This window comes from Diabrotica undecimpunctata, chromosome 1 (assembly GCF_040954645.1).
Source record: "Diabrotica undecimpunctata isolate CICGRU chromosome 1, icDiaUnde3, whole genome shotgun sequence".
Taxonomy (NCBI): domain Eukaryota; kingdom Metazoa; phylum Arthropoda; class Insecta; order Coleoptera; family Chrysomelidae; genus Diabrotica; species Diabrotica undecimpunctata.
Window position 1 is genome coordinate 157321363 of NC_092803.1, and position 15856 is coordinate 157337218.

At 31.6% G+C, this 15856-nt stretch overlaps 1 protein-coding gene across 1 annotated transcript; it reads left to right on the forward strand.

Annotated features, from left to right (window-relative positions):
• The first annotated feature begins 4361 nt into the window (after positions 1-4361).
• On the forward strand, positions 4362-14696 carry LOC140432419 (mitochondrial disaggregase-like). The gene is made up of 8 exons (XM_072520307.1): positions 4362-4754; positions 4916-5106; positions 5163-5389; positions 6443-6557; positions 10345-10523; positions 10649-10973; positions 11276-11472; positions 12190-14696. The coding sequence occupies exons 1-8, from the start codon at positions 4468-4470 to the stop codon at positions 12502-12504; spliced, it is 1836 nt and encodes a 611-aa protein (XP_072376408.1). The 5' UTR covers positions 4362-4467; the 3' UTR covers positions 12505-14696.
• The last annotated feature ends 1160 nt before the right edge of the window (positions 14697-15856 follow it).

A 15856-nucleotide genomic window follows, 5' to 3' on the forward strand; every position in this document is an offset into this window, starting at 1 on the left:
GCTGTGGAATTCAGGGTCATTTAAAAAAACATTGTCACCACAGAAACCAAATATGCAGGTTTTGTAAAATTAAAGGTCATACTGAACAAAACTGTCAAAAGAACAAAGAATGTCAAGAGACAAAAGTAAATAAAGCGAACAAAAATTTAGAAAAAAATAAATCTGTTAAACAAATACAGTTTAATTCTTCCGAAAATAAATTTAATAAAATTATTTTCTTAAATGAGCACAGCCATACTGCATTCATTGATTTTGGCAGCGATTGTTCGCTAATTTCAAAAGAATTGGCAGATAAGTTTAAATTAGAAATAAAATCATTAACTAAAGATGTAAAACTTTCTGGATTTTTGGGAAATTCTTTATCAGTTGAATATTATGTATTTGCTAAAATAAAAATCGATTTTGTAGAATTAAATATTATGTTGTATGTCATGGATAAAGATTGGGTTAATGACCTTCTAATAGGAAGAAATTTTACAGAAGATGTAAATATTATGTATTAGAGGATAGATAATAGTTTAACATTTAAATATAAGAAAGACTTAGATAAAGAAATAAGTACAGGAAATATATCTAAACACGAGAAAATGATGTTGGAAAATATTTTGCTAAATCACGAGGACTGTTTTTATACAAATTTGAAAGCTCTAAAAAAATCGCATTCTGTTGTTATGAGAATCGATATTACAAGTTCAGATGTAGTTAAGTTTCGTCCCTACAGAACACCTGCAGCTGACAAAGAAATTTTACAAAAAACAATACAAGAATTATTGGATGCAAATATTATTCAAAAGAGTAATTCATCGTTCGCAAGCCCTTCTTTTCTTATTGATAAAAAAAAGAAGTAAATTGGACATGGACAGAGGAAGAAACAAAAATTGTTAAAGAAATAAAGAAAGTTATAGTCTCAGAACCAATTTTAACAATATTTAATCCGAAACATGACATAATAGTTTACACGGATGCAAGTAGAGAAGGATTTGGAGGCATAATAACACAAATTGTTGATGGTCGTGAAAAGTCAATTGCCTATATTAGCAAGCAAACCACAAAAGAAGAAAAGAAATATCATTCTTTTAAATTAGAGCTTTTGGCTATTGTCAAACCCTTAGAAAGGTATAGATATTATTTAGCAGGAAGATCTTTTACTGTAATAACAGACTGCAATTCCGTTAAAAATGCATTAGTAAAACAAACAATAATCCCAAGACCAGCAAGATGGGTTTTGTGTTTACAAGATTTTTGTTTTGAAATAAAACATAAATCAGGAGTACAACTACAACATGTAGATGTCTTAAGTAGGAACTTTGAAAGAACTGAAGCAGAGGAAAGTCTTGAAATTAAAGTGATGCTCATCAAAGAAGACGACTATCTAAGAGAAGCACAGAATACAGATACGGAAATAAAAAAAAAATTAAAGATATTCTTTTGTCAGGAGATTAGGTAAATCATAAGGATACTTTCAAGAAATATGATTTAAGAGGAAACAAAGTTTATAAAATAACGGAATATGGTAGAAGATGGTATGTGCCTAAAAATTGTCGTTGACAAATTGTCAAAATGAATCATGACGATATTGGACATTTTGCGTTGGATAAAACAATTGAAAGAATAAAAGAACGGTATTGGTCTCCACGATTGCGAAGATTTATTAAGAAATACATTTCGGCTTGTCTTGCCTGTTTATACTATAAATAACCGGGAGGAAAAAAGCCTGGCTATCTACATTCCATTCGAAAATATGCTAGACCGTTTCATACACTCCATGCCGATCATTTAGGGCCATTTGTGTTAACGAAATCTCAAAATAAATACGTCTTGGTTTTGATTGATGCCTTTTCTAAATTTGTGTTTGTTGAAGCTGTCCCAGATACATCAAGTAAACATGTTATTTGTGCTTTAGAAGAAATTTTTAAAATATTTGGTAACACCAAACGAATGATATCAGATGCAGGATCAGCTTTTGTTTCAAAAGAATTTTTGAATTATATGGCAGAGAGAGGACTTAGAGTGTTTACAACTGCAGTAGGAATGGCTAGAGGCAATGGCCAAGTAGAAAGGGCAAATAAAACATTACTGGATACCATGGCGACAATGGGTGCAAAATTTGAGTCCGATATGTGGGATAAAAATTTAAAAAACATTCAACAAGGAATAAACGAGACAAAACACCGAATAACTAAATCTTCTCCCAGTGAAGTGTTTTTCGGGTACAAATTAAGAGTTGATGGAGACAAATACATAGATAATAATGATATGGACATTATTGGTGTAACGTCATTGAGAAAGGATGTAGCTAAACGATTAGAAGAAAACAGAATCAAACAGAATAACGAATTTAATAAAAAAAGATGCTCTCCAGTGAAATATGCTGTTGGTGACCTGGTATTGACAAAAGTTACAAGTTTTCCAGCAAACAATAAAAGTAAGAAGCTTTTAGAAAAGTATAGAGGGCCATTCAGGATTGTTGAGGTTCTACCAAATGATAGATATCGTGTAAAAGAAGATGTACATTCATCAAGAACAAGGCGTCCTTATGAAGGAGTTGTTGGTGGTGAAAACATCAAGAGATTTAAGATTCAAAGATCTTAAAATTATTCAGCTTAGTTACATGATAGTGTAGTCATTTTGTAGAATGACATAAAGATATTCTATTGTTTAAAAGGAATTTGTTTGAATAGCTGGAACTAAAAAAAAATATATTTTAATTGTCATTCTGAAAAATGACAACAAAGTGTTTCAATGATCTGAATGGGTTTATTTGAGTAGTTCTGACTATTTGAAGCAAATTTATTTTATTCGTCATTCTGAAAAATGACAAATAAATGTTCTAATGTTCTGAATGGATTTTCAGTTCGTCATTCTGAAAAATGACAAATAAATGTTTTAATGTTCTGAATGGATTTTCAGTTCGTCATTCTGAAAAATGACAAATAAATGTTCTAATGTTCTGAATGGATTTTCAGTTCGTCATTATGAAAAATGACAAATAAATGTTTTAATGTTCTGAATGGATTTTCAGTTCGTCATTCTGAAAAATGACAAATAAATGTTATAGTGTTCTGAATGGATTTTCAGTTCGTCATTCTGAAAAATGACAAATAATGTTCTGAATGGATATTCAGTTCACCATTCTGCAGAATGACACCCAAATATTTTAATGTCTTGAATCAGTTTGTTTGAATAGCCGTAGCTATTCGAAACAAATTTATTCACATTGTCATTCTGAAAAATGACAGCCATATGTTTTAATGTTTAAAAATTAGCTTGTATGGATAGTTGTAGCTATCTGAAACGAATTGATTTAGACTATGTCATTCTGCAGAATGATGGAGCCTTTCTATAAATTGGTATTCTTAATAATAAAGAACATATTATTTTTTTTAATAGGTGTTGTACGATCGAGGACGATCGTGACGTCAGGATGGTCGAATGCAGTCACACTATTATCCTAATACGCTGATCAGCTTAAGTCACTAACTTCCTAATGTCCTAATCAGCTTAAGATGGAATACTGGTAGTTCTGTTATGACATTGTGAAGTCACACTCAACTTCTAATACGGTGATTGGCTTGGGTCACTAATTGCCTTATATGGTCACGAGTAGTTCGGTGATGACACATAAACACAGCGGAACGGGAGATAATAATTTGGTGTGATTTAATTATGACCATTGTGAACGAGTTTGATTTAATTTAATAAAATAGCTATATTTACGTAAATACGTGTTTTAACTATTTTAATAGACGATACTATTTTAATAGACGATATTAACTGCTCTAAATTTTGTGCTTAAGTATATTATTATATCTTTTTATATTAGTATACATTTTTTATATGTTATAGGTTTAAGCAAAAAGCGTTCAATATTTTAACCATGAAATAAAATCACCAGACTATTCTATTGCGAGTAGAAAATGGGTAGGTATACTAGCTTACTAGCTAACAAATTCCGTTGAGTTAAAAATCTATGGAAGACACTTCTCAATTACAGTTTTTGTATATTGTACGTAGGTACTTAACATATTACATTTTTAGTTTTAATTAAATTTGACAACGTAAATTAAATATTTGCTCTTTTATTATTCGCAATGTGAAGGAAATCATAATTCCAACAGTATGTTACACATTCCAGAATTTGATTAGTTATCCTGGTGGCATAACTGGAAGTAAACATATTCTGAAACTTTTTTTTGTGGCATGTTAAAGTTAAATATTGTATTTAAATGTGAATTATTCTCATTACGATCAATTATATCATTACACTTAATTGTGGTTTAATTCCATATAAATACAATATTTAATTATTACTAGTTTCATGTGCTGTTTTGCTACTATAAGTTAGACTTTTGTTAAACGTCATAAATATAACCTGAAATCAGGAATGTCAAGTTTCAGTTTCAAGTTCAATGTTAAAATTATTTAAAAAATAATTTATATCAAAACAGTTTTATTAACAGTTTGATCATGATAAAAACAAATTTATGTAAGTTATACAGAACGCTTACCATTTTACGAATAAGAAAATTGCACCGGTATCCTTTAGAAATCACAGCAAGTAAACAATTTCCAGTTGTACCCACTATTTCTAATAAATATGAGAAAAACGATGATTTTAATTTTCCATTTAAGGTACCATGGGGCATATTTAGTTTAGTTGCAAGTTTAGTGTTTTGTGAAGCAAGCAGATTAGATCGAGATGAGCAAAGGTTGTTTAAGGCTTGTCTTTTTGGTTTAACTCATGAATTAGAAAGGTAAATTGATTAAAAAATACTAAAACTAAAGTAGATAATATTCAAGATAAGCAGAAACGTCTAAGTATGTTTAAATTAACTGATCTTATATTCATCAAAATTCATTGTGTTTAACTAAAACTAATAAATAGCAGTTGTTAGTTCTAATCTATCTTTATCAGGTTGGTCAAACAGGGTGTAGATATTAATAGAAGGCACCACTTAGGCTGGACTCCACTTTTAGTAGCTACTGTTAATGGAAGATATGAAATTGTTGAATACCTTTTGAAAAATCAAGCTGATCCAAATCTCAGCGATAACTATGTGAATCCTAATAGAACTGCGAATGAAAAAGGAATGCATCCGATTGAAGGTAAAGATTAAAAAACATTTTGTGCAATTGTTACTTAATAAGTATTTATTTTGTAGTTTTGATGGCAAGGGATGAAGAATTTTCAAGTTCTTTAAACAACAAGGCAACTTTCCTAGGATTTACTCCTTTACATTATGCTGTTTTAACAGATAATTTGGACATTGCAAAACTGTTAATAAAATATGGTGCCAATCCTACCTTACAGAACGATATGGGACACACACCATTGATGTATGCCAAAGATCCTGAGATTAAACAATACTTGGAGATAGAGATGTCTGCTGTAAGTTGGTTTTCATATTCATTAATAAAACTTTGAATCTTATTTAAGTTTTAATGGTTATATAATTTTAAGTTGACTGTATTATCACCTAATTCAATTTGCCTATTTTATTGATTTTCCAGTCTAGCACCTATCATGATCATTTATGCAGTTCCATAATAAATAGTGTGAACATTTCTATTTGCAATTATTTATTTGTTTGTGTAGTAAGGTTTATATTAATGTCAGCTATTCAGTCTAAATTGATATTTAGAGGGGTTTTCTTTGGTTTTTTGCCAATGTTGCAATTTATTTTTTATCATGCAGAAGCAAGAACCTAATGATATCCCACTATGGGAGCCAGAAGTGTAGTAATCTTTATTTGGTTTTGGTATTCGAACATAATACTCTTTTCAGCTTATTGTAATAGAGCCTATTTGTCACATATTGTTTGGGGATAATAATAATAATTCTCTTTTACTGGCTAAAACCCAAATGATGGCCATTTTTCTGTGTATATTTTAAGAAGTATGACAGGTTGTGTCCAGCATGCATTTCTACCATCTTGATTGATGGTTCCTTGTATCTCATTCCATCCCATTATTCGCATCTTATGACTGGCAGGGATCAGTATCTTAGCAGTATTCTTGCAGCTGTAGAAACCTATACTGCTGCTAAATAGCCTAAACAGGAGCCATCAAATCTGTAATGTTATTATCTGATTTATGTGAGTTGATAAAGTTCCAGGATTTTCTAAAGTCAGTTTGAAAACGGATCTCCAGACTGGACTATTATAACACAATACAGAAAGTTTTTTACATCTACTTTTAAGTATGCTAAAATGTTAGTCATGAAAGGAGTGGGATATTTTATATTGAGTATGGGACTTCTTCTTAGATTCTTTAAGCATTTGTTATATCACTTTTTTTTATAATGCACTTCTCTATTGTCTCCTTGATATTGCTTATATTTTAGGTCTTTTATGTATATCATTCATTTTTCTGTCCTTATTTTAATTTAACCTATTTTCCTAGTATATTACTACTACTTCCACAGTTACTGTATATTTTTTAGTTCGAAGAGAAGCAAAAAGAAAAAGAATTGGAAGAACGTAGAAGATATCCTCTAGAAGAAAGACTTAAGAAACACATAGTGGGACAAGAAGGGGCTATTGCAATTGTTTCTGCAAGTAAGTATCCTTAAAGTGTCTTAAGTATTTTTTTTTTGATTTTCAATTATTTTATTCAATTACTTTTTAAATGTTATTTTCATCATGTATCATCATCATCATCATCTTTGGCTTGACAATCCACTGTGGATCCTGGCCTTTTCTAAGGTTGGTCGCCATTCTGGTCGGATTCTGGCGATGTGTTGCCATCTTCTAATCTTTAGTATCCCTAAGTCGGTCTTAACTCCATCTAACCACCTAATTTGCGGTCCTCCTCTGTTCCTTCTTCTTCCTATAGGTGTTCCTGTTGTTAGCTTTTTAGCAACCATATTGTCAGACATTCGTATTATGTGCTCAGCCCATCCAAGTTGCTGTGTTTTAATGAATGTTATGACATTAAAGAGTTGGTATAAATCGAAATTATATCTTTTGCGCCACTGCCCTTGATCGTTTATAGCTCCAAATATTTTGTGGAGTATCTTACACTCGAATATTCTCAAAAGTCTTTCATTCTTCTGTGTTAGAGTCCCATATGAAAGCACAGGCATCAGCAGTGTTTTGTATATAATTTTAATTTTTTTTTTGGATATTTCTTGAGTGGAATTTTTTTTGGAGTCCATGATATGCTCTATTTGTAAGGTTCATTCATCTTTTAATTTCTTTATTTGTTTTATTGTCTTTTTTTTAAGTACTAGTCACTAGCGAACCAATATATGTGAACCTGTCAACACATGCAAAGATATGACTTCCAAAGACTCTTTCTTGTCTCCACATTTGTTATAGGATCCTTAGTAACCAATATGTAATTGGTTTTATCTTTGTTGATGACCAGACTGACCTGTTTCGCTGCTGTTTCAAATTCTAGGAAATATTGCTCAACATCTTGCTTGCTACGTCCTATTATATCAATGTCTCCTATCATGTATACTACTGTATAATAAACAACATAGTTTTTATTTGAATACTCTACCCAGTTTAAATCTGTTCTCCAGAAAATGAGCCTGGCAAATGCTAAATGAAGTGTCCAAGCCCCCCAAGTTGTATGGGTCATGCAGGACAGTATGGCCCCCCAAATTGTCAAAGTGGACTCGCCTGGTTCACGGATGAGTCCAGAATGGACGAGCGGGCAGATGCTGGAGTATATGGGAGCGGAATCGGATTTGAATCTGGCCAGGCTCTCGGCTCCCATGCATCAGTCTTTCAGACGGAGATCTTTGCGATCCTGGTATGTGCTCAGGAGATAATAGATGGGGTTTTGTCAGACAGGACCATCTCTAGGGGCTCTGACAATCAAGCAGCCCTAAGGGCTTTGGAAGCGCCCAAAGTCAGCTCTAAGCTGGTTCTTGAGTTCAAGAGAGCACTTGCTGAAGTTGGGTTAACTTGGTATGGGTACCGGGACCCACAGGAGTGGAAGGGAACGAACGGGTTGACGCCCTGACAAGACAGGGCTCATTCACTCTGCCCGAGGGACCCGAACCTGTGATTGAAGTTTATGATAGGGATGATGCAATGGACCCGTTTTAGGAGGTATAAGTGTCTGAAGGTCTAATAAAGGGCCCTGCTTCGATCTACCATAACTATAACATACATTAGATTATAGGTATATAAAACTACTATACCATATATAAATAATAGCAAGCGAAAGCCACAGTTAAATTACATAGAAAGAGTAATCTTATGAAACTAGCTTGGGAAATCAGACAAAGGAATTCAATGGAACCTTAACTTTTTAATCCGATTCTGGAATATGCTTTTATGAATTTAGATTGAAAACAAAGGGAATAAAAATAAACGGTGAATATCTAAATTAAAATAATAAAAATTATGTTTGGAGGATAATACAGTCAATATAATAATAGAGATTAAGATTAAGACAACTGAAAGAGTGGGTTAAACGGTCTAAGAAAGACCAAAATGACGACAAATTTAGTACCCAACCAGCACATTATCTTCATATGGATTAAAATAATGAATGTGTCTTGGATGGAAAGCATATCGACAAATTTAATATGAGTAACATTTTAAAGCATTCTATCCATATTTCTAAACTTAGAAGTTTGTGATCAGTGCCTTCTACCAGTACTGACATACAGAGCAGAAACACGCACGCTAACAAAAACTTCAGCTACTAAACAGAGTGATATAGAGAAAAATGGAACGGTTCATACTGGGAATAACCTTACGAGATGAAGTTAAAAACAAAGATACAAGAAAATAACTAAGGTGACTGACATCTATGAAAAGATAGTCAGATTAAAACAATGAATAGGAGACTAAAAGGGAGGTGAACTGGACATAGCGAGAATGACAGATGATTGATAGACCAAGAAGCTATTGGAATGCAGATTATGTGACGATAAACAAAGAGCTTAATAAATGGGATCGAAATGGGAGTGGCTGGTAAGTACACTCGAAAATTACACCAGATCTCTTGTAATCGTTATTGGGATCAGATTACATTACATTCCATAATTGTTCCTCCTCTAACTTTAAGTGCCGAGGGTGGTCTAGCGTCTAGCTTTTGATGAATTTTCTCAATTATTTTCTATTCCTCACCATTTGTGTTGCTTCTTGCCAATATTTGCCTTTATTTTGTAATATCTCTGCTATGCCGCTGTTCCACTCTTTTATTAGTCTGCCTCTTCTGTTTTTCTCTATTGGTTTAGAGTTTATAAAAGTTTAAAAATTGCATTAAAAAAATGTTTGCTTTAGTTTGCTGGTACTTTTTTCCAGTTAAATATATCTCAAACAATATTCTCAGCTGTCTTATGGTTTTTAAAGCCCATATTTTACCAATTTAGATTTTATTCTTGTTGTGCCAAGCGTTTTTCAGATTTTCTTAACTTTAGCACCTTATAGTACTTTCTGTATACCTAGATTTATCCCAGATTTGTGGATGGTCTCTTGAGTTTACTGATATAAAATAACATTGTACTAATCTTTATATTTAAGTACTAAGTAAAGTCCAAACTTGCTTCTTTACTGATAGTTAATTTGTTAAAAACAATTTTTAATTTTTAGTACAGAACCATCGAAGATAAAGAATGTAATTAGGGTCGGGTCGATTGTAATTTCCTTAAAAACAAGGCATGTTTGTAGTGTAGGCAATACTAATTTTTGCTGTAATCACTTGGAATTATCATTGTAGAGTTTGGTTACAAAGGTTAATTAACTTTTAACAATTTTTTTTTGAGAATATGAATTGCAACTCCTGTGCAACACAGAACTAGAAATTTTACACAAAGTTTTGTTTTGTTTATTGGAAATAAGTGTGTGTTAAGACTTGAGTGGACAATATCTGTAACAATTTTTGTAGTATTATGTTGAATCTAATTTAGCTATTAAAAGAATTTTGTTCTTTTTGTACCATTTTTGGGCTTATAACGTTTGTAATAAAAATATATAAATATAATAAAGATATAAATAGAATAATCTTTATTTTTATAACCAAAATATAAAAGATGTACGTATAAAAATGATCAGTATAATATAAAGCTATACAGCTTATCGTATTTTAATATCCAGTATAAGATAAACAATTGTTTCAAAACTGAGATTAAAAAAAAAGTTACTCAATCAAACTTACTTATTTTTTTGTCACGTTTCAATATTTTAAAATTACCAAATTATGTGTAAAAATTATGTCCATAAATAGTCTACCTATATTTAAGCACTTTTCTTTATATTTGAATAACATTCTCTCTTGATGACAAATCATTGGCACACTGGATACAACAATTTAAGTTTAATCCTTAACCTTTTTTCTTTTTTATTACAATCCTCACCAATAACTCTCTCTATGTTGTAGCTGTACGTAGGAAAGAAAATGGTTGGGCCGATGACGATCACCCCTTGGTATTTTTATTTTTGGGATCATCAGGCATAGGCAAGACAGAACTAGCAAAACAATTGGCAAGCTACATGCACAAAGGACAATCACAGGCATTCATTAGACTAGATATGTCAGAATATCAGGAGAAACATGAGGTAAGTGAGCAGCTATGTCTTCTACTCATTAGGTCCCATTTATTATCTGCAATATGTTGTGACTATCTGTACAAGGTACATTATAAAGAACTGATATGTAGATAATATTGAGTGGTAATTTCTAGGTAGCTAAACTTATTGGAGCCCCTCCAGGCTACATAGGCCATGATGAAGGTGGTCAGTTAACAAAAAAACTGAAGAAATGTCCAAACGCAGTGGTCCTATTTGATGAAGTAGACAAAGCACATCCAGATGTCTTAACTGTGCTTCTTCAGCTGTTTGATGAGGGTAGACTAACAGACGGTCAAGGAAAAACCATCGAATGCAAAGATGCTATTTTTATTATGACTTCTAATCTGGCAAGTGATGAAATAGCTAATCATGGGTTGAGGTTACGACAAGAAGTGGAAAAATTGAAAGCGGACAGATTGGCTGTTCCTGATTCACCAGGTTAGTATAGATCTTTTATATAGTTTTATTACCCAGTATTTTGCTTTTTTATCTTTCTCTGTCGTTTGCATAAAAATGCTCTTTAATATACAGGAAACACCAGCAAATTTCATTCCAGTGTACAGCGTTGCGAAGATTTAAAAATTATAAGGAATATGGGAAAATTTCAAAAATTATAACATATCGTGTGGTTATACAGTTAAAATTGGATAAAATATGTGTCGAAAAGTAGCGTTTATTTTAGTTTTTACAATTAAAACATTTAATTATTAATTCCATTTTTTTTATTTTCTTCTATTTAGAAGGCGAGCAGAAAATAAGTGATACCATAACAGTTTCAAGGAAATTTAAAGATGAAGTCGTAAAACCGATTTTGAAGCGACATTTCAAGAGGGACGAATTTCTAGGTAGAATAAATGAGATCGTGTACTTTTTGCCGTTCTCCAGAAACGAACTCATTCAGCTAGTTACGAGAGAATTGCAGCAGTGGGCACAAAAGGTACTTATATTACATTTACAAATAACTTGATGTTTATGATTTATTATCGTTTGATTCGATAGTTTATGAGTGTTCCTAAAAATAGCACTACATCCGATAACTTTTGTTCAGAAATGATTTAGTCTAATTCATCTATGGTGCTTGTCACTACAACATTGCATTAATTTATATATTATTATTAGACTGGCTGTTCTTTAAGTTACGTTAAGTATTAATATTGTTTACTATTCTTACTATTATTTTCTGTGCACACGAAGACTTCTATATAACATATGAGGCCATCAGAAAGGTAGTCTAGATATGTATGGTTTTTGCGAGTAAAAGGTTATTGATGATTGGAATGTATGATTTTTCCTTTTTTTTAACTCACAAAAAAAAGGAAAAATTGTGGGTTTTTCCAACAAATGGGATCCCCCTCTAGTAGTGGTGCTTTTTAAAACTTGACTATATCTCTGAGGATGTGTAAACTGAAAGCGCTCAGCTAGGAATTAAAAATGTTTACACACGCCAAAAATATTTTTCTTTTCCATTCTTTTATTTCTATGGATTTTTTCTGGAAGACTTGTTCGCCGCTCTTGCATCAGTCATATCTAAAATTCTCTCTTCTTTTTTTTTTTATTTATTTCTGCATTTTTTCTTCTCTATATTACATTACCACACAAACTCATATATTTCAGGTATTAAACAACATTATTAAAGAGCATCTTAATGTTTTAGGCCAAAGAAAAGCATAAAATAGAAATAAGCTGGGACAGAAGCGTAGAATCGGCACTAGCCGACGGCTACGATGTGAGTTATGGTGCTAGATCCATCAAGTACGAAGTTGAGCGTCGTGTAGTCAACCAGCTGGCTGCTGCGCACGAGCAGGGCTTCATTGGTAAAGGATCCGCAGTTCAGGTGTGCGCTTCGTGGCCAGAAAACTCGGATTGCGCAGAAATTAAGCTAAAAGTTAAGAGAAGCGGTTTGAAGGATTTCGTTGATCTAGATCATTCAAGGCTGTCATTAAAAAATTTGTCATCGATATTTAAGTAAGACTAAAAGATTAGTAAAAGTGTTAAATTTACTAGTACTGGTGTATGAAAGATATATTATTATTAATTTTTTTTTTTTAATTATAAAGCCATGTTTTGTTTGAAATTACTATGATGTTCGAATATAGCTACTAGAAAACCAAAAAATGGAAAATATCAATGGATGTTTAAGTTTTTGATGCAGGTGAGTCGCTTAATTGCTCAGAATCGTACAAAGTACTAGAGAGATCATTATGACACAGAAATACCAGCAAAATTTTGAAACGCGCCTTGGTTCTGAATATTCTGTTCTTAAAATATGCAACGTTCAATTGAGATATTTATTTTTGAACAATTTATATATTACAATAATTTTTTATGTACTAACTAATATTTACATTTACTTTATGCTTGAAATATTTATCATTTTAAGATATTTATGTTTTTGATGAATTTCATTGTGATATATTTACATCCATATACAAGGGCAAGTTAAAATGTTTTTGTTTTAAAGCATAAAATAAAATTAATATTTTTCTTACTATGAATCCTGGTACAGCAGGTAGGCGCAAAAATTAATTGGATTTGTCGTAAAACCGTCAAAAGTTTTTTTTTTTAGTGAATATATCAATTTGGACCTTTTTGTCGTAATAGTCGCTTTTCGAAATACCCTCCATTTGTGTTTTTTTGGTCTTTTATGTATAATGCTGCGTATCGAAAGACAAAAGTTTTACCTTATTTAATAACGCATCCCCTCGTCCTTGTTAAATCCAACAATATTCGTAACCCGTGTATCTCTATCTTACGAATTCCGTAGGAATTAATAGATTACGATTTATGCTATCCAAGTAAATGTAAATACATCCTACACTATTTTATTATAAGTGCGCGTGAATGTCTATGATGAAATTAGAAAAATTATTTGGGACAATACTGACAGCGTAATTCAGATGGTATACCGTATTGGTAATCTAGTTAATTTAATAATTTCTTTTTATCCGAAGTTAATGAATACACATTCCCATTATTTATTATATTTTTTTTTTCAATAAAGGAAGCCTTCAAGAGTAAAGTATATTTCTTCCTCTTTTACTTCTACTTTCTTATTAGTTAATTCTGCCTGTTTCTGTTTCCTTGCGAATGCTAGGACCGCTATATGCTATATATGACCGACTGTTCCGATAATCTGTCAAAATGTTTCCAAGCTCAGTGAATCAACTACACATAAAACATATTTATAATTAAAAACGCAGAATCATTCATACATCCTTGTGATCATATGTAATAAAATGTAATATAAAACATAATATATTTGGTATTATTTAACAAATAATTTTGAAGTGTCGAATATTAATAAATAACTTATTCGCAAAAATAAATTACAATTATTTTGGTGAGAGCGTTTTGGCAGTTAAGAATTTGGCGAGAGCGATAGTTTAATTTTTAAAAATTTGACCAACACTAACCAGATGTCGCCACTAACGTTAGTGTATTACTAATTGTATAGCTGCCAGGAACTGGCATGTATAGATGCTCGATTCCATGATCACAGTGCTATTTTCCTATATATTAAGTAATTATTTTGATTTAGAATATAATTGGCTGGAAGTATACAATCAAACACATTTGTTCAAAGACAATATTGTTTATTCACACGCAGTCTTGATCAACAATATAAAACTGCATCAATTAAAACTAAGATTAAGTTTATTTTTGAATTTTGTAGTTAATTACAGATTACTATTTACAAATAGAACGTTTTTAATCAAAATTAAAGAATATACACTTCCATTATTTATGATTCTTCTTTTAATGAAAGGAATTTTTGTGTTGTATGTTTCCTGTAAAAACATACACGAAGATTAGGCACAACCTAACATTTGTCGAGTATGTTTGCAACAAATATATACTAATACAACACAACACAGTCATTACAAATATAGCAGAGCCGTCTGTTGGCTCCGACGTGAACTTTTTAACTTGTCCTTGTCAAAATATTAAGCTGCTGTAATACAAAATTTTATGTTTGTAGCATTTTGGCTATTACTACTCTTTTTAAATGGAATTGGTTAATATTTTTCAATTTGAATATTTTTTGGTTAAAACTTTACTTTATTAGAAAAATATATTTCTCCATATAGTCTAGTCATCATTTATTAAATATTGATATGTTAAATATGTATATTTTTTGTTAGATTTCAATAAAAAACTTCTTAACAAAAAAAAAAAATTTAATTCCTTAATTTCCATATCCATTCAATTTAAATTACATATGAAGTGGAACCTGAGTAGCCTGTCTTATTCTTAATCCAGTGTATGAAGATTTTGATGATATCTGCATTTTGTAATAGGTAAAAATTTAACCCATTAACGCCAAGCAAAAAAATACTGCAATAATATGTAATATTTTTTATTAACTAGGGTTAAATAAACTTAAACATTCGTAATTGTTTTACACTTTGATACTGACAGGTGTCACAACAAAAAAATGGTTCGTTTTCGAACCTTTGGCGGAACTGAGATATAAAAATTAAAATACACAATTTTATTTTTTGTGAAAAGTTTCAAAATATCTAGAGTAAATAGACCTGACATTTTTGACAAACAAAAACAGTATGGTTAGAACACTGCCTGCATCTTTTTCTTGCATTTTCTGCATGCTTTATAACTAAATGACATATCTTATCTTTGCGGATTTCATCTGGTAAGCTGTTTTTCGACGGTCTGCCATGTTTATTGTCAACGGTACAGTTGACTTTTCATCTTCTTCATTCTCATTCTGTTCTGACTCTTCTTGTTCATATTCCGATTTCATTAGACAAACAACAATATATGGCCGAAAATCGATTTGGGAAATGGAGCTTTTGTTTGCAAATCTGAAAAGTTTCCAGGCATTTACAATGGAACTATCAATTACGTTTTTAAAAAGTGGCCACCATCATTTCTTTCCTCGTACAGCAATCCTGTAATTCGCAATGCCGTTGTCATGTATTTCATACATCTATTGTACTCTTGGATAACATTCGGCATGGGTATATATACTTCTTTGCGCTGCTTGCGATCGTACCTCTTTGCAAAGCCTGTGGGATGGACCGGATAGTTATTAGAGATTATCATTCCATCTAACTACAGACACCTCAGCTTCTTTGTCAAAAACGAAGTCGAACTACCCTCTATCTTTTTTAGAAATAATTTTTGAAGTTTCCAGTGGACACTTTTCAATCCCGTTTTCTCGCACTGTGCCAGTTGTATAAATTCCCTTTCCTTTCAATATTGTGAACAGCCTATAAGACGAAAAGAAGTTGTCAAAAAATACCTTGTGGTTAGAGGGAGTTTCTACAAGACTTAGTAATTTTAATACTACATCAGCACCC

Bases quoted from the DNA above. Each gene is read 5' to 3' on its own strand.
- LOC140432419 (XM_072520307.1), top strand. From the start codon at position 4,468: ATGATAAAAACAAATTTATGTAAGTTATACAGAACGCTTACCATTTTA. The intron at 5,107-5,162 runs GTAAAGATTAAA...TTTATTTTGTAG, and splicing joins AGGAATGCATCCGATTGAAG to TTTTGATGGCAAGGGATGAA. The intron at 10,974-11,275 runs GTTAGTATAGAT...TCTTCTATTTAG, and splicing joins GGCTGTTCCTGATTCACCAG to AAGGCGAGCAGAAAATAAGT.